Consider the following 18,943-nt stretch of genomic DNA (forward strand, 5'->3'; position numbering starts at 1 on the left):
AATGTAGCTCAAGCCTCATGGATTGAATAGGAAGTGATTTTGCCTTTTGAATCTTTCAGTGTTGGGGCAGGAAATGCTCTTGTAGCTAAGAGCTTTGCCATGTTGTGTCCGATCAGATGTCCCCTGAGGACAATCCAAAACAGTGCAAACCAACACCTAGTCATTATTAATTAAAGCAGGACCATAATAACTACATACTGGCATATGTATTGACTAAAAAAGAACAGGCTCTACATTGTAAAGAGAAAGGTGACATTCAAACCATGTAGCAAGAAAAAGTATGTGAACCCTTTAGAATTATCTGTTTTTCTCCATTAACTGGTCATAAAATGTGATCTCATCTTCATCAAAGACACAAGTACAGACCAACACAATGTGCTTAACCTAAAAACACATAAACAATTATAATCTTTCATGTCTTTATTGAACACATCCCATCAAGCATTCACAGTGCTGTAGAAAATGTAAGTGAACCCTTGGATTTAATAACTGGTCGATCCTCCTTTGGCAGCAATAACCTCAACCAAGCGTTTCTGGTAGCTGCGGATTAGACCTGCACAATGCTCAGAAGGAATTTTGGCCCATTCTTCCTTTCAGAACTGCTTCAGCTACACCATATTCTTGGGATGTCTGGTGTGAATGGCTCTCTTGAGGTTTTTCCACAGCATCACTGGTCTGGGATCTGACTGGGCCACTCCATAATGGTGGATTTTCTTTTTTTGAAGCCATTCTGTAGTGTAGTTACTTCGATGTTTAGGGTCATTGTCCTGCTGCATCACTCAACTTCTACTGAGCTTCAGCTGGCACACAGCCATCCTGACATTATCCTGTAGGATATCTTGATAAACTCGATGATGGCAAGCAGTCCAGGCCCCAAAGCATCAAAGTAGCCCCAAATCATGATGCTCCCTCCACTTTACTTCACCGTTGGGATGATGTTTTCATGTTGGTATATAGTGCCCTTTTTACACCATACAAAGTGCTGCGTGTTCTTTAGTCCAAAAAACATTTTCCCAGTAGTGTTGTGGAGTGTCAAGGTGGTCTTTTGCAAACTTCAGGCTTGCAACAATGTTTTTGTTGGAAAGCAGCAGCTTCCTTCATGGTGTCCTGCCATGGACACCATACCTGTTTAATTTTTTCCATATAGTAGACTCATGAACAGAGATGTTACCCAGTTTCAACTATTCCTTCAAGTCTTTAGCTGTCACTCTATGGTTTACCTCATTGAGCATTCTGCAATGTGCCCTTTGAGTCATCTTGGATCCTTGGACATTTGTTTCTATCTAATCAGCATATGAGCCTTTATAAGCACAGTTATGAGCCTTTTTTTATATAATAAACAAACAGATTTTTGTTCTAATTTTGTGAAAAATAATCAGATGTCATCATGGCAAGGATAGCCTATTTATACTTAATTTAGGCAAACAGTATTTTAATGCTTCACTGTTATGTAGTTTGTTTGTTTGTTTGCTTGTAGATTCTCACTTTAAGGAAAATATAGTGGTCTCCTGTTTGTAGCCCACCCTGGCCCACCCAGCTTCTTGTTTTGGCCGTCAGGAGCCACCAGTTAAATGGTATACATATATGTTCTTGCTAGCAGCCAATAGGGGCGCTAGTCATTTTGGACTTTAATTTTTAAGTTGAGTTTTGGTTTTTTGTCTTGTCACGGTTTCCTGTTTTTGTTCACTGCCTGCTTTGATTGTTCCCCAGGTGTGTCTTGTTAACCTTGATAGTCCTTGTGTATTTAAGCACTCATGTTCGCTTGCCTTTGGTCGATTATTGTTATGGTAATGTTGGAGTCAAGTCAAGTCAAGTCAAGTCAAATCAAGTCAAATCAAATCTAATCTAGTCTAGTCTTTTGAATCTTTAGTTTTATTGAAAAATAAACTTAAACTGCACTTGGGTTCTGCCTTCAACTGTTCCTGCCTTGCTACATTACAATTTTTCCTTTACCTTTATCCTTACTTTCTTGAGTCATTAAATGATCAGACTGCATGCCAAAAGATATTTTTACATAAAGTTGTAATAAATTGTTGCATATTTTGTACTGTTTCTGTCAGGTTCCCAGTGAAGTTTTTATTTAGTGTCGGGATCTTGACACCAGAGGCCTGTTGCACGAAGCTAATTTAACTCAGAGTTTCTGAATAAGTTTCAGGTTAGCAAAACCAGATAGAGCCAAACTGGTTTAGACTGGGTTTAGCGATCCCAAGATGCTTGCTACAAACGTTCTCGGTCAACCCAGAGTTTGATCCTGAGTTCATGCTTAACCCTGAAGCACTTGCACATGAATGAGTGAAGTTTGCCACAGACAGCCAATGCATGAAGCTTTGAGAGCGTCGGCACGATTTATTATTATGAAAGTATGAAGAAGATCTGTTTGCGATCTATAACGCAAAATTAAACCTGCTCTGGAGCAGGTTAGCAATGTAGCATATAAGTTGATATGGCATTGAATACCCGCAAAAATGACCCATATTTTTGAGACTGATAAAAGTTTCCTCAAACTAAACTTTGTCCTGTGCTCTCTGTTTCTTTGTGTTTCCCTGTCGGTTTGGTTTATGCATTGTTTTCTAATGTTGATTAGATTGAGGTCCAGTGCTTTCTTTTTTGTGCTCGTTTGTTTGTTAATTTGTTTGTTTATTGCTTTCTCAGTTTTTGCCTTCTCATAGGAGTTTTTAGTTTACTGCCCTTTTGGGAACAGTCTGGGTATGTAATGCAGTAAGCAATACACTTGTATGGAATTCTGTACATAGCTGAGTTGACAGTGCACTCTGGCAAGTGGTTCTCCAATGTCAAGAGATTTCAGCAGTTATATAAAGGTTTTTATAGAGTGTGAGTGATCCAGTGAATGTCAAGTGTTGCCTGACAGCCCCTTTCGCAAACACACCTGCCTCTAAGACAAAGTCTGCTCTGCCATTGAGCCGTGGTCCGCTTTTGATAAGAAAACAAACCTCACATAGTTTAACATCAAGACTAATTTGAAGAGGTAGAGTGGGGTAAGATGTGTCAGTGGATAAGCTGCCATGTGACTATATTAAGGGCCCATTATATAGAGCTGCCTATGAAAATTGTGAAGCATTTTTAATGCTAAATATCAATATCTATATTTTATTTTAAAATAATAGTATGATTTGGACAAACATCTACCATGTAATTGGTATGGGTTTTGCCTGATCTTCTCTAAAAGAAAATGTAATTATTTGCACTGTTGTTCATACTCTAGCATACATATTAATATTGGATGATCCATGTACAGTAATATATTATGTGGAATTATGTGATATTATCCATGATATATACACACTCACACTCACATGATGTGGATTTGTTAATCAATAATGCACAGCAAGTGCATGCATCTCTCTCACAAGTGTGCAGTAAATATTCTGAGACAGACATGTTGGCTATGTTCAGAATAGCATACTACCATACTGCTCTTACAAAATATTTGCAGTATGTACTGTATGCTGTTTGCAGTGTGAACATTTTCTGTATTTGTTTAGTGACCTACAATACTACATCATCCATATGTGCAGTATACAACCAGAACACACTGTGAGAAGTACTGTTTTACAAAAAACAGTGCTCTCAATTTCAAATTGTAAGCATCTTTTTTCACTGATTGACAGCCAAACATTAATTTTTTTTTTTTTTTTGCACAAAATTGGATTAAAAATGTTAAACACATCTTTTTATTCAGATGATTACTGGATGCCACTTGTTGAATTTATAATACAATGTTGCATAATCCATGTTTTTTATTAGAAAGCAATTTTATGCATTTTTAAAGCTTTTTTAAGTTTACCAGTAGGTTATATACTGCACACTATGCAGTAAGCAATGTGCTAGTAGCTATTCAATTTCACACATATCCAATGTCAAACAAAACAACATGGTTAAATCAACTGGACCATTTCTAACCTCTTTGTCACTCTCCGTTGCTTTTAGACCCCATCTTGCTTTAGAGTACAGTGGCAAGGTATGTTCATTGTGATTTATGTACTGTATGCAACATGGTAGAAGACTCTTTAAAGAGTAGAAATCTAGGAAAACAGCTAAAGTAATTAAAATTTCTCCAAATTGCTTTCATTTAGGCCACTAAAATCCACCAGCGGGCTTTTGGTAACAATCACCCCATCACAGCCAGGAGTCTGGAGCTGCTAGCCACTGTCTATGCTGAGATTGGCAAAACAGAATATACTGGTAAGACAAGCTAAATTTAAATTCTGAAATGCTCACTTGCAGTCATTCTCATTCCACATGAAGTTAGATGAGATGTCACCAGTATAAAATACCATCCCACTTATGTCAATCTCTAGGAGTACTTCTGCACTGATGTAAATATATTTGAGGCAACATTTAGGTTGCTCAGCTGGCAAAACCCTTTGGAGGACCTCAATGGATCCTTTTAGTTCTCTGATCTTACTCTTAAAAAACTGTAAAGAACACTAAGGACTGTCAATGGTTCCTTCACTAACCCTGTCATAAGAAAAGACTTTGAGGCACTATTTCTTGAAGTTCCTTGAGTATATAAATAGGCTCTTTGAGGCTGCTTTAAAGAGTTCCTGGAGGATCTCCAGAGGGTTTCCGCAGTTCGGCATGTAAGAAACCCCAAATGGTGCCTTGAGTATTTTTAGGGCATTTTCGACCTGTAGCTTGTTTAATTTGTTCAGAAACAGGGGCTTAATTTGTTACAATGTTGCATTTTCTTCTTGGTTTGGTTCGCTTTCACAAGGCAACATTTCAAAATGGACCAAAATTGTGGTAATAAAAGTCACATGTGAGCAAACTGTCCCCTCATTGTTCAGAATGTTTGTGCTCTGTTCTGGATATTAGCTCATGCATCAATATATATAAAATTATATACCTGCAATAATTTGTCAACTGCTAAAAATTTTCACGTTTATGAAGCTTATGAGATGTTTCTGGCAAATGACTTATGGTAAGCATTACGTCATTCATTCATTCAATTCAGGTATCTCATCCAATCATGATCCAGCCTCATGATCCTGCATTATAAGCTCTGCACAGCTGTCCCTCATCACTTCATTATGCTGCCATTGCTTTAACCCCCCACCACCAGTTTAGGTTCCGTTCTGCTGTAGGGGTAAGCTCCTCTCCCCTGTCATCATTGTTTTCTGGTAGGATCAGACAGTTCAAGCGAGAATCCTGACACTGAACCGTATGACGGGGCTTACACCAAGGGAAAATATTGTTTCACTAAACTTATGTTATTCTTATCTCTCGAGTACTCTACGAGAATTGTTTATGTCAAGGCTATGCAAAACATCACCGCATGGTACAAAATGCGCATTTCAGTCAGAGGTTAATAAACATTATCCATCACTCGGATGGATAGGAGTTTTAAAATGTACATCATGGTTATTTTTATCTGTCATTACTTTTGAATTATTTCTGCATTGAAAAGTGACTGTTCTCTCGGTCACAAAGTTCTCTCTCTCTCTCTCTCTCTCTGTCTCTCTCTCACATGCATAAAAAACAAACGCATACACATACAAACAGGAAAAAGAGTGAAGCCACATAAAGATGGTTTTATCTGTCAAAAAGTTGCTGTCCTATCTGTGTCTGTTCTGCTGCTATACAAATTAGGGATGGGTGGATCACTCCTAAAGTATCGATACTTCCGATACTGATGTTGTATCAAAAATATCGATCCTCACACAAAAATATCGATTCTAATTTATTTTATTTTTTAACTATGGATATTATTATTTGGTTTCCATGAAAAATAATCATAAGCTTCAAAGTGAATTAAAAAGAATTAGGCTATATTAGGAAATACTTGTGCAGGATGGGAACTATTTCTTCTTCCGCTCATCTTAACATGCATGCTGAAAGACACAAGCAGACAAGCACTTGCGCTGTCACAAGGCTCGTTCAATCAAGATGGATCAGTGTCTTGTAGAGGTAATGACAGAAAATCAGTGAAACAGCTTCTGGACAGTAGTGTAGTCTCTAGGGCATTCGTAGGTATGCCCACTTATCTTTCTTAGGATTTTGCGTATGCCCATCTGAAATAAGTGATGATGATACATATAGCTGCCAGAACAATGAGTAGTCTTTTGATCCGGAACTTTTTCAATATGCTAACACGATGTCGCAGCACCATTGAGTCATTTGTGCATATATACTGTGTATATACACTGGCGTCCAAAAGTTTGGAATAATGTACAGATTTTGCTGTTTTGGAAGGAAATTGGTATTTTAATTCAACAAAGTGGCATTCAACTGATCACAAAGTATAGTGAGGATATTACTGATATAAAAACAGCACCATCACTATTTGAAAAAAGTCATTTTAGATCAAATCTAGACAGGCCCCATTTCCAGCAGCCATCACTCCAACACCTTATCCTTGAATAATCATGCTAAATTGCTAATTTGGTACTAGAAAATCACTTGCCATTATAACAAACACAGTTGAAAGCTATTTGGTTCATTAAATGAAGCTTTTTTTGTCTTTGAGTTTGTTTTTGAGTTGCCACAGTATGCAGTAGACTGGCATGTGTTAAGGTCAATATTAGGTCAAAAATGGCAACAAAAAAAAAAAAGAAAAAAAAAAAACTGAAGATTTCATACAAAGGTATACACTACATTCTTCAAAGACAAAGGACAATTGCCTCTAACAAGGACAGAAAGAGATGTGGAAGGCCAGATGTACAACTAAACAAGAGGATAAGTACATCTTAGTCTCTAGTTCGAGAAATAGAAGCCTCACATGTCCTCAGCTGACAGCTTCATTGAATTCTACCCGCTCAACACCAGTTTCATGTACAACTATAAAGAGAAGACTCAGGGGTGCAGGCCTTATGGGAAGAATTGCAAAGAAAAAGTCACTTTTGAAACAGAAAAACAAAAGGAAAAGGTTGGAGTGGGCAAAGAAACACAGACATTGGACAACAGATAATTGGAAAAGAGTGTTATGGATCTTAACCCCATTGATCTTTTGTGGGATCAGCTAGACTGTAAGGTGCGTGAGAAGTGCCCGACAAGACAGCCACATCTGTGGCAGGTGCTACAGGAAGTGTGGGGTGAAATGTCACCTGAGGATCTGGACAAATTGACAGCTAGAATGCCAAGGATCTGCAAAGCTGTCATTGCTGCACATGGAGGATTTTTTGATGAGAACTCTGTAGTAGTTTAAGAAGTTCTGAGCATTTATTTTCAAATTGTAATAGTAATTTTTCACATTATTAATGTCCTGACTATACATTGTGATCAGTTGAATACCACTTTGGTGAATAAAAGTACCAATTTCTTTCTATAAGATAAAAATCTGTACATTATTTCAAACTTTTGGTCACTAAAATTACCTCGGGAATAATTAAACAACTCCTATTTTAAATGTGCAATATATTTAATAGTCACCAAAAGCTATATCCATGTTTTGATTATGATTTACAGTGATGTGGTGACCTACAGATTTCTTGTTCACAGATCCATCAGAAATGCTTGTTTTTTTATAGGGATATTGTTTGGTCCGCCTCCTCCAGGCGGTCTCAGACCAGTTGTTTTGGTGCAGATCTGAGTGTGATTGCCATGTTCATATATTCCTAAATGAACCAAACTAAGGGAGAAAACACACCAGGTTCCAAAATAACTTCTTACTGGATATCAGCATACTGGACGTAATTCTGAACAAAACTGCAGATCCTTGCCCACTAAAAAAATTTCCACTTATGCTCTTTCTAGTCCTCATCTTATGGTTTATTTAGATCTTGAGCAGAAATGCCATGTCATGGCTTTGATAGTTTGAGGCAAGGTCATTTTTGTTAGCAGAAATCCTTTGCTAGTTTTCCAAGGGGAGGGGTTACTCTGCATCTTCTCTATTGCCATTTGATTTTTCTAGATGATGAAAAATTATTTGTACAGGGCAGCAATGTGTAATGAATGCTGCTGAGTATGTTTTATTGAAAGAAAATGCTTTCACTACAACATATCACCTGCATGGGACAATGTCATAGTTTCAGTGATAAATCATTCTTCTGCTAAACTAGTTTCATTATGCAGACCATTTTGAATAGAAACAAATATGTGTGGTGCTAAAAAATTTTTTTGCTGATGTCAAATATGTTCCTCTACAGTTTTTTTACAGCTCTTTGATTTTCTTTTTTTACAGATTCTTTGGGGGAGTGTGTGTCGACACTTTCGAAGAGGTTCTCTGCCACAGAGTCATTTAGCGATGCTCTAAGTGGCATCTCTCATAGCTATAGGGATAAATACACTGAGCTACGGCACAGAAAAGAGCCATACATACATCAGGAAACTCTTCAAACTAATGTAAGACTACTCAGCTCTTTGACCTTAATGTGATTTACTCAAACAGGACATGTTCCAACATCCATTGCCCTCTGATATTAGAGGTAGGGGTAACATTCTGAACAGTGGGTCATAATCAAAAGGTTAAGAGCAAAACTGGTAAAATGTGTTATTTCCTCTATAGGATCAGGATTCAAGATGATGGCTGAGCTCGGGATTTAGGGCTAAGAAATTAGGTAGGGGTAGGTGTTAGGATTTAGGGAGAGAGTTTGGGGTTTGAGGTTAGGAAAAGGATTTAAGGGTTGCGATTGAAAATATGGGTTTGGGTTAAGATTTAAGATTTAAGATTTCAGGTTGAGGGCTGGTGTTTGGGTTTAGGGTTGAGGGGATTCAGGGTTAGGATTAGGGTTAGAAATAGTGTTATAGGGTACGATATAGGGCTAGAGGTTTAGGGCTGGGAGTCAGGGGTTGGAGTGAGGACTAGGGTTTGGTGATTAGGGTAAGTGAAATGAGCAGGGGGTTGGGGATAGGATTTAGGATTGGAGATTAGGGGTTAGGGGTTCGAGTAAAGGGTTGGGGTTTAGGGATAGGATTTAGAGTTCACAGTAGGTGGTTGATGTTATGGTTAGGTGAGAATTTAAGGTGCCAATATTCTTCTAGCGAAATCCAAAAAATAATGGATGTGACAAAATTTCTGACAAAATCTGGCCAAAAGGAATGTGGTTTTGAGTCTGTTGTAGTGGTTCATACATTCAGAACCCAGAAGTGTTGCTTTCTTCCATATTACACATCAGTCCTTTTAACATTAATATCATGGTTATATTTACACTCTAGGTAGGGTAAAGGTTATCTAGAGTCTTGTGTATGTTTTGGTATCAGGGTGGTCCTCATGAGATTTTGTCACAACACTATGAGGTTTGTATGACTTCATTCGTACGAAAACGTATGACTTTAACATCAACCAATCACTTACGCTTTACAAACATGCGTTCAGAACCCGGAAGTGTCTCTTTCTTCCATATTACACATCAGGCCTTTTAAAATTAATATCATGGTTATGTTTACACTCTGGGTAGGGTAAGGTGTTACACTTTATGGTTAGGTTTAGTGATAGGGTTTGGGTTTTGGGTTAAAGTTACAATAACATTGTTTTGGATTAACACAGAACAAACACCACATTGGGAACTACAAGGACATGAGGGAAGCATCTCTTATTGGTGGGTGTATAACTCATACAATTTCGTACGAATGAACTTGTACGAATTGGTACAAATTCGCCACCTGGTACTATTGTGACGAATTCTCGTGAGAACGGGATAGGTGGTCTCTCTCTTATTTTTTTAAAAATCAATATTCCCTGCTGTAGCTGTCAAGACCTAAAGTTAAAGTACATTAAGACTGTATTTTATATATCAGAAATACTTGGCTTACAAAGGATGGAATAATAAAGTGCAACTGAAGAAATTGTAAACACTTTGAAAGTAAAGGTTTCAGTTCACTTACTGCGTTAACAGTTTACAATGCATCATTGTTAGGATTTCTTTTTAAGTTATAGTACAGTTATACCGTATTTTGTATTGCAGAAATGTTTACTAACAATGAATAGAATATAATAGAACACAGAAGCAGTAGTTTGTATTGCCTTGCTAAGCCAAAGAAACCTTGCACCTTTATTTGAGTTCCCTATCTGTCACTCACTCAAAGTTGTGTCGATGTAGTGACACTAGGGGTCACTCTTGGGAGCCCCAAACACCTCTGCTTTTTGAAAAAAGGCCAATGGGAATTGGCAAGTGGAATTTGCATGCCACTCCCCCGGACATACAGCTATAAAAGGAGCTGGTATGCAACCACTCATTCAGATTTTCTCTTCAGAGCCGAGCGGTTGTGTTCAGCGAATTGAATTACTCTGCCGATCCATTCACCTCGAAAAGCTGTTGGATTTACGGCACATTACAGCGACTTCTCCCCCTCTTGCACTGGTGAAGTGCAGAGAATGCCCCTGGGTGCTTCAGCAGCTAAAAGAGTATATTCTTCCTACTAAAAGAGTATATTTTCCTTTCTTCCCGGAGTTGTATGAGGAGCTCATGAGGTTGTGGCGGGCAACTTTCACTGCCTGGACCCGGTCTCTGAGCTCCTCCACTCTCACTACCCTCGATGGTGGGGCTGCCAGGGGATACTCGGCGATTCCCCAGGTGGATAAGGTGGTTGTGGTGCACCTGTATGTTGTCTCTGGCGACTGCGGCCTGCGGTGCCGCTGGACAGGCCGCCTCCGCCCTGCATACCACGGCTCTCTTGCAAGTGCACCAAGCCAAGGCACTAAGAGAACTGCATGAGGATAGTTCTGACCCGGGAATGATGCAGGAACTGCGCTCGGCGACCGACCTCGCTCTCCAGGCGATGAAGGTCATGGTGCAGTCTCTCGGGCAGGCGATGTCCCCCTGGTGGTCCAGGAGTGCCACCTATGGCTCAACCTGGTCGAGATGAGAAAGGCTGACAAGGCTCGGTTCCTTGAGGTCCCCATTTCCCAGGTAAGCCTTTTCGGCAACACCGTCGAGGACTTCTACTTCGAAGAAGCAGACGGAGGCTATACAGCACATCCTGCCCCAGCGCGGCTCAAGACCCCGCACCCCGTCTGCTCATCGCCATGGACGTCCTCCTGCAGCAACAGCACCGGCTCCACCGCAGCCCTCCCCCGTGCCCTGGCCCCGGCGTGGAGCCCACCGTAGGAAGCAGACGCCACCCGTCTCATGGCCAGCCGCTAAGAACCCAAGGAAGGCTTCGAAGCGCCCCTGAGACGGGCGACCCGGGGACGAGGAGACCCGCTTCTATGGAGCTGGTGGACAGACCACTCGATCCCCCAGTGGAGGGCCGGGAGGAGAATCTTTTATTTCATTTTTTGCCGCATGCCCAAGAGGCTGCGGTACCCAAAACTTCAACAAAAGAGTAATTTTCTTGTTCCCTGGGTCACATGTCAGGTGCACATGGCCATCGTCACGACCACTGTCCACCGTCCCATTTTGGCAGGTTTGGCACTCCAGCGGCGGACCCCCCGCCCCTGTGCACCCAGCTGTGGCACAAATATGCCCACACCGGGGTTGGTTTCGAACAGACTGCGGGGACGATATTCCTCCTCCCCCCTCCTCGACCAATCTTATGGTGGGCGTCAGGAGCCAGGTAAGTGCTTCAATGTCTCTGGACTCAGCACGGCCACGGGGTTTGAGCCCCCTTGTTGTGGCGCCTCAGGCTCCGCCCCGCCGTGAGGCCCCACCCACCGGTATGTCCGACATGATTGTCCCCTTGGTCCCCCTCGCCTGGAGTTTGGACGCATGGCTCGCGCTTTCCAACCCGTCGCGATGGCTGACCCGGACCGTCCGACTCGGCTACATGATTCAGTTCTCCAGGTGCCCGCCCAGGTTCAGTGGCATCCGCTTCACCTCGGTGAAGGGTGAGAACGCCGCTACCTTGCATGCGGAGATCGCTACCCTTCTACAGAAGGGTGCGATAAAGCCTGTCCCTCCGGCCGAGAGGAAGATGTGGTTTTACAGCCCCTACTTCATCGTACCGAAGAAAGGCGGTGGGTTGCGGCCAATCTTGGACCTGCGAGTACTGAACCGCAACCAGGAAATACACATAAACGGAGAGGCCTTGCACAGACTCTCATTCTCGTTTGCTGATGCAAAAACGCATTTTAGCGAGCATCCGGCATCAAGATTGGTTCACGGCAGTAGACCTGAAGGACGCGTACTTCCACGTCTCGGGCTTACCTCGACACAGACCCTTCCTGCGGTTTGCTTTCGAGGGCCGGGCGTACCAGTACAAGGTCCTCCCCTTCGGCCTGTACTTGTCCCCTCGCGTGTTCACGAAGGTCCCAGAGGCAGCCCTTGCCCCACTAAGGGAAGTGGGCATCCGCATCCTCAATTATCTCGATGACTGGCTAATCCTAGCTCACTCTCCAGATGTGTTGTGTGTGCACAGGGACCTGGTGCTCACGCACCTCAGCCAACTGGGGCTTCGGGTCAACTGGGAAAAGAGCGAGCTCTCCCAGGTTCAGAGCATCTCTTTTCTCGGCTTGGAGTTGGACTCAGTTTCGATGACGGTGCGCCTCACGAACGAGCATGCACAGTCAGTGCTGAACTGTCTGAAGGCATTTAGACAGAAGACAGCAGTTCCACTGAAACTTTTTCAGAGGCTCCTGGGGCATATGGCATCCTCAGCGGTGGCCACACTGCTCGGGTTGATGCATATGAGACCGCTTCAGCACTGGCTTCAGACTCGAGTCCCGAGATGGGCATGGCACCATGGGACACATCGCGTGGTCATTACGCCGATCTGTCACCGCCTCTTCAGCCCTTGGACCGACCTTTCATTTCTACAGGCAGGGGTTCTGCTAAAGCAGGTCTCCAGGCACATCGTGGTTATGACAGACGCCTCCAAGACAGGCTGGGGCACCGTATGCAATGGGCATATAGCCGCCGGCTCCTGGATTGGCCTGCGGCTGCATTGGCACATCAACTGCCTCGAGTTGTTGGCAGTACTGCTCGCCCTGCAGAGGTTCTGGCCATTGATCCAGGGAAAGCATGAGTTGGTCTGGACAGACAACATGGTGATGGTAGCGTACATCAACCGTCAAGGCGGTCTACACTCCCTTTGCATGTCACAACTCGCCCGCCGTCTCCTCCTCTGGAGTCAGCAGCGCCTCAAGTCGCTGCGAGCCACTCACATCCCAGGTGACCTCAACACCATGGTGGACACACTGTCATTACAGGCTACACTCAGGGGAGAGTGTACACAGCTGACCCCCGGGATTACGCAAATATGCGTTTCCCCCAATGAGCCTACTTGCACTGACCCTGTGCAAGGTCAGGGAGGACGAGGAGCAGGTTGTCCTAGTAGCACCCTACTGGCCCACCCAGACGTGGTTCTCGGACCTCACGCTCCTCACGAGAGGTGGCTGTCCCCCTCCACCTTGAAGGTGTATGTGGCCGCCATTTCGGCACATCACGATGCAGTGGATGGTAAGTATTTGGGGAAGCACGACTTGATCATCAGGTTCCTGAGAGGTGCTTGGAGGTTGAATCCCTCCAGACCGCGCCTCATCCTCTCGTGGGACCTCTCTGTTGTCCTTCGGGGTCTATGGGGAACTTCCTTTGAACCCCTGGAGTCAGTTGAGCTTAAGGCACTCTCTTTGAAGACTGCCCTCCTGACTGCACTCACTTCCATCAAGAGGATAGGGGACCTGCAGGCGTTCTCTGTCAGCGAATCGTGCCTGGAGTTCGGTCTGGGTTATTCTCACATGATCCTGAGACCCCGACCAGGCTATGTGCCCAAGGTTCCCACAACCCCTTTTAGGGATCAGGTGGTGAACCTGCAAGAGCTGCCCCAGGAGGAGGCAGACCCAGCCTTGGCGTTGCTGTGTCTAGTGCATGCTTTACGCATCTATTTGGATCGCACGCAGCGCTTTAGAAGCTCCAAGCAGCTCTTTGTCTGCTTTGGTGCACAGTGGAAAGGAAGCGCTGTCTCCAAACAAAGGATTGCCCACTGGGTCGTTGATGCCATCGTGATGGCATATCACACTCAGGACGTGCCGCCCCCTGTGGGGTTACGAGCCCACTCTACTAGGAGTGTAGAGGCCACCTGGGCCCTGACCAGTGGCACCTCTTTGGCAGACATCTGCAGAGCAGCGGGCTGGGCAACACCCAACACATATGCGAGGTTCTACAGTCTCCGGGTTGAGCCAGTTTCGTCCCGTGTATTGTCAGGTACGAGCAGGTAAGTTCCGGGACAGCTGGCCGGGTGTACCGCTTGCGCATAGCACCTTTCCCCTCCCTTGAGGTGAAGACGTGCGCTTTTGACTCCCAGTCATGTTCACAAGCTGTGATCCCTGGATGACTTTCCTCCTTAGCCCTGTGCCAGACGAGTTTGCGGAGAAACTCGCTGCCGGCCCAGTATGTGTGCTAATTAGGCCCTGTACTGGGGTAGGTGCTCCACATGTGCTGGTTCCCCGAAGGTGACCCCATGTGATATCTTCCGCTAAATCGTTTCCCTTTTCGGTAAGCTGTGTCTTCCATGGGCAGAGGCCCCTCTGCCCCCGGTCACCCTGTTTGTAGAAACTCCTCCCCCCTTGGGTAGGACCTACCATGCGACTTCTCCACATGACATACTCCTGACAAGACTCAGTAAGACCATGTGACGTATTTCCACTCGAAATACCCCCCCCCCCCGCCCTTTTCTGGGCGGGGTGTGGTCTCCATGGTGTCTTCCCCTTGGGAGTGACACCCCCCCGACATAGACATTTATGGCTCCCAGTCGGTTAACAAATTCCACTCTTTTTGGGGAGAAAAAAGAGGAAAAGAGGCCACGGCTGAGCTAGCCTGTCCCTATTTGTTGGGCAGTCGACTTGTTCCCGAAGGACCGTTCGACACTCATAAGAGCATTGGGGGAGGTTACATGACGGCCTGGTGCGCTGGCTATGAGGCACACAGCGGTCTGCCCTTCTCGCACCACCAGTCCACGTAACACAGTTCAGCTAGTTGTGGCGTTTTGTATAGGGACCCCTAGTGTCACTACATTGACACAACGCTGAGTGAGTGACAGATAGGGAACGTCCTGGTTACTTTCATAACAGACGTCCCTCTTGCCACAACACTGAACTACCCGCTGAAATGGCCAGGACCTTGTCTCGTCTCCTCAGCACAAAACCTGAATGAGTGGTTGCATACCAGCTCCTTTTATACCTGTATGTCCGGGGGAGTGTCATGCAAATTCCACTCGCTAATTCCCATTGGCCTTTTTTTCAAAATGCAGAGGTGTTTGGGGCTCCCAAGAGTGACCCCTAGTGTCACTACATCGACACAATGTCTCGTTCCCTCCATCAGGGAGGTTATGAAAGTAACCAGGATGATTTTTACTGACAGATTATTAAAACTGAAATGTCATAAATGTATTAAAATTGTGTTCTCTTAACCTAGGATGTGGCATTTTTTTCATTTTTATTCGCGACTGGTAATATTGTTAAATGATGTGCCAATTTAGTTGTTTATATTATAAATTTTACACATTAATTGAGATTGCATTAGGTCTATATTAATCTTGTCTCTGACTCAGCCTCTTCTAGTCCCAGTCTCGACTCAAACTCAGTCATCTCTGGTCTGGAATCAAGACATTTATAGGAATATAATTTAGTTTATTCGTTTTGTTGGGACTGCCACGGGCTGTCTATGACTTTATATTGTCTCTATCAAACATTCTGGCTCACAAACTGTTTTTATTTATTTTTTGTCTATGCGTACTTTTAGGTCATAAGTAAAAAGCTGCCCACTTCTATCCTGAAAAGGTCCTGTGTGAGCAGTGTGGAGTCAGACTCATCACGCAGACGGAAAACTGAGAGGCGTGTTCGCTTCAGAGAGCCGGAAATCACTGTTCACGGTGAGAGAGTTTATTGAGATTAAAGAACAGCCTGCTCTAGCAGTCCCTGAAACCTCCTGGGTGCCTTTTAAGAGCTGGCACATAAAAATAGTAAATTAAACATGCTGGAGTGGGTTGTAAAAAGAAAAAAATCATATTCAGGGCTGTGTTAATGAATCCCCTCTTAAAAAACAAAAAAACAAAAAACAAATCAGGGATGCCCAAACATGCCCAAGTGATTTATTTGTCAGATTAATTGTACATGCAAATAAGACAGAGTGCAATCTGTGCCAACAAGGCTGCTATGTTAATGAAACAAGGAATTTAATTTAAGGAATTTAAGGAAGGTAATTTAAAGTGCCTATTTATTTCTACTGATGCAACAGTGTATTTTGTCTTGTGAGTCTTTCAGTTAAAAGCCCTTACAATAATTATTATCATTGAAAGTTCAGTCACGTCCAAGAATGGGGTGCAAACTGGTGTCCCATTCATTTTTAAAGCAATAGAGGCACACATACTTTTTGTCATATTTACATTATATAAATTGTATATATTTAATCACATACAATTACATTCTAATTTATTTCTAGAAAATAAAGAAATCACACAAATCGGTGTTCTACACATTGTTTACTCACCCCTGTGTTGTTATAACCACATATTTCTCTCTGTCTTTTTTTTAACACAAAGGGAGAAATTATTGTATGCAACTTATGTCTTTTTCTGATGGAATATGATACATTTTGGTGAGAAACAAACCAAAATCTAATGTATTTTTAAGCAAAACTCTTGACCGATCTCCTGTGCGCGTTCATGAGTCTGCACGCAAGCTTTAGAGCTCTTTGCACGAGAGCAACAGTAGTTATGCAGCATGCATCTATTTTTCGACTACAAACTCTTCAGACATGTTTGTAAGTTCTGCTCTCTGATTTGTGTGCAGCTATGTTGTGTTTTCTGTTGTTAATATTGCTGGTGGTCCTGTTGAAGCAAAACAAAACAAGTTTTCACTTGAACACCCCATCACGCAAGTGCTGCGTAACTATTGTTGCTATCGTGGAAAGAGCTCTAAAGCTCGTGTGCAGACTCATAAATTTGCACAGGTGATCGACCATCGGTCAAGAGTTTCGCTTAATAATACGTTCGATTTTGGTTTGTTTCTCACCAAACCTTATCATATTCCTTCAGAACAAGACATGAGTATCATGGAATAATTTATTACACATAGAAAGTGTCAACTATGCTCTATAAATTTAGTTAGAGGAAGGCCCTCGTTTTGAAATGTTGGTAGTTTACAAAGTTGAGACTTACCTACATTGTTGACCTAAACCTCATTATTACTTTTTATGTTGGGTTTGCAGACATTCCGTACTATGACTGTTTAGGACGTAAGTAAACTGAATGAGAAATGTGTTGAACAGTGTGGTGGATCACTAAAATGCATGATAAAGCTCAAAACAGTGTGCATGACAGATTTTCTTGCATGCAATCTGGGACACAGAACAGCCTAAGAGTTTATGATTGGTAGTTTGCTGTGGTTTTAAGAGTGCACAAGAATAGTACAATTTTATTGCCTTTACATGTTCAAAATATAATGTTTAGCTTGGTCTTGGTTAAAGAAATAATTATTTTTTAATATTTGTCAAGTGCTTTGGTATTTCCATGACCATGCATGTAACAATGTAGCATTATGATTTGAGATTTTAAGTTCGGGCTGCGAATAGGGTTGGGGTGAATGTTGCAGAAGGGTGGCGGTTGTTCATGGTTATTATTAAGGGTTAACCTTTGGGGTTGAGGGCTAGACATAAGGGTTATGTTAGAAGAAGGGGTTAGGGTTGGGGCCAGGGCTCGGGTTTTGCGGTACAATTTAAGATTGGTGCTTGAGGTGCGGTCACACATACCGTCGCATGCTGAAATTCCATGGGTAAAATACAGTAATCTCAATGTGAATCTGTGCAATGGACTTTTAGTGGCGAAAAATCCCCTCACGGATTTTACATGGAGTTCAAGTTTGGTGAACTTTGACAGGCAAATTAACTGAGCTGACCAATAGGAAGATGCTAGTTTGGCAGTGACCTCTGTGTGGGCGGTGCTTTGTACACATCTACACTGAATATTCACAATGAACAAGGATATAATTTTAGTGGTGAGTTTTTTACGTAAGTCTCACAGCGTATAAAAAAGAGGCTTCTTGACAATTATATTTTAGCTGGTTTCACACACGCTGAACGTCCTCCTATGCCTTCTTCATCCGCAGAATTTCACTGTGCGAAGGAATGTGTGACCGTGCCTTTAGGGTAAAAAGTAATGGTTAGGGATAAGGGTTGGAGATGTATTTTTTACTATTACCAATAATTTCTCCTATCCCAGTCTATAATGCATGGTCAACTAAGTAAGACATTTGTAGGTTTGTTCCCTGAAAAGTGTGGCTCTGTGGTATCTAAGCATTGCTCCATTTGTTTGAGAATCCCATCTGCCTCAACATAGCAACTTTAGCTCAACAACTGGTGTGAGTTTAGGGCAGGAATATTTGTTTGTGCCAGACAGGGAAATGTGTGGGGGAAAACTGCTTGAAAACAGTCTTTTTTTTTTTTTTTTTTTACAGTTCCACTACAATTCCGCTAATGGCATAGAAATTACACATTGACCTTTAATGTTTGGAGAATGTCTTTTCTTGCATGCAATGCAGAATATTCTAGCTTGATATACAGTGGTGTGTAAAAGTGTTTGCCCCCTTCCTGATTTCTTATTTTTTTGCATGTTTGTCACACTTAAATGTTTCAGATCATCAAACAAGTTTAAATATTAGTCAAAGATAACACAAGTAAACACAAAATGCAGTTTTTAAATGAAGGTTGTTATTATTAAGGGAAAACAAAATCCAAACCTACATGGCCCTGTGTGAAAAAGTGATTGCCCCCTAAACCTAATAACTGGTTGGGCCACCCTTAGCACCAACAACTGCAATCAAGTGTTTGCGATAACTTGCAATGAGTCTTTTACAGCGCTGTGGAGGAATTTTGGCCCACTCATCTTTGCAGAATTGTTGTAATTCAGCCACATTGGAGGGTTTTCGAGCATGAACTGCCTTTTTAAGGTCATGCCACAGCATCTCAATAGGATTGAGGTCAGGACTTTGACTAGGCCACTCCAAAGTCTTCATTTTGTTTTTCTTCAGCCATTCAGAGGTGGACTTGCTGGTGTGTTTTGGATCATTGTCCTGCTGCAGAACCCAAGTTCGCTTCAGCTTGAGGTCACGAAC

General features: G+C 42.7%; 1 protein-coding gene across 2 annotated transcripts in view; it reads left to right on the plus strand.

Annotated features, from left to right (window-relative positions):
• The window catches only part of c17h14orf180 (chromosome 17 C14orf180 homolog), a 39,328-nt gene that overhangs the window by 15,910 nt on the left and 4,475 nt on the right, over positions 1–18,943 (plus strand). The window contains exons 5-9 of one of the 2 annotated variants that reach the window (XM_051722917.1): positions 3,949–3,979; positions 4,095–4,203; positions 8,141–8,301; positions 15,576–15,705; positions 17,043–17,069. In XM_051722917.1, coding sequence (XP_051578877.1) covers positions 3,949–3,979; positions 4,095–4,203; positions 8,141–8,301; positions 15,576–15,705; positions 17,043–17,069 — 458 coding nt within the window. The remainder of the gene's footprint in view (positions 1–3,948; positions 3,980–4,094; positions 4,204–8,140; positions 8,302–15,575; positions 15,706–17,042; positions 17,070–18,943) is intronic. The other variant, XM_051722918.1, reaches the window with a different exon arrangement.

The sequence above is a fragment of the Myxocyprinus asiaticus genome, chromosome 17 (assembly GCF_019703515.2).
Source record: "Myxocyprinus asiaticus isolate MX2 ecotype Aquarium Trade chromosome 17, UBuf_Myxa_2, whole genome shotgun sequence".
NCBI lineage: Eukaryota > Metazoa > Chordata > Actinopteri > Cypriniformes > Catostomidae > Myxocyprinus > Myxocyprinus asiaticus.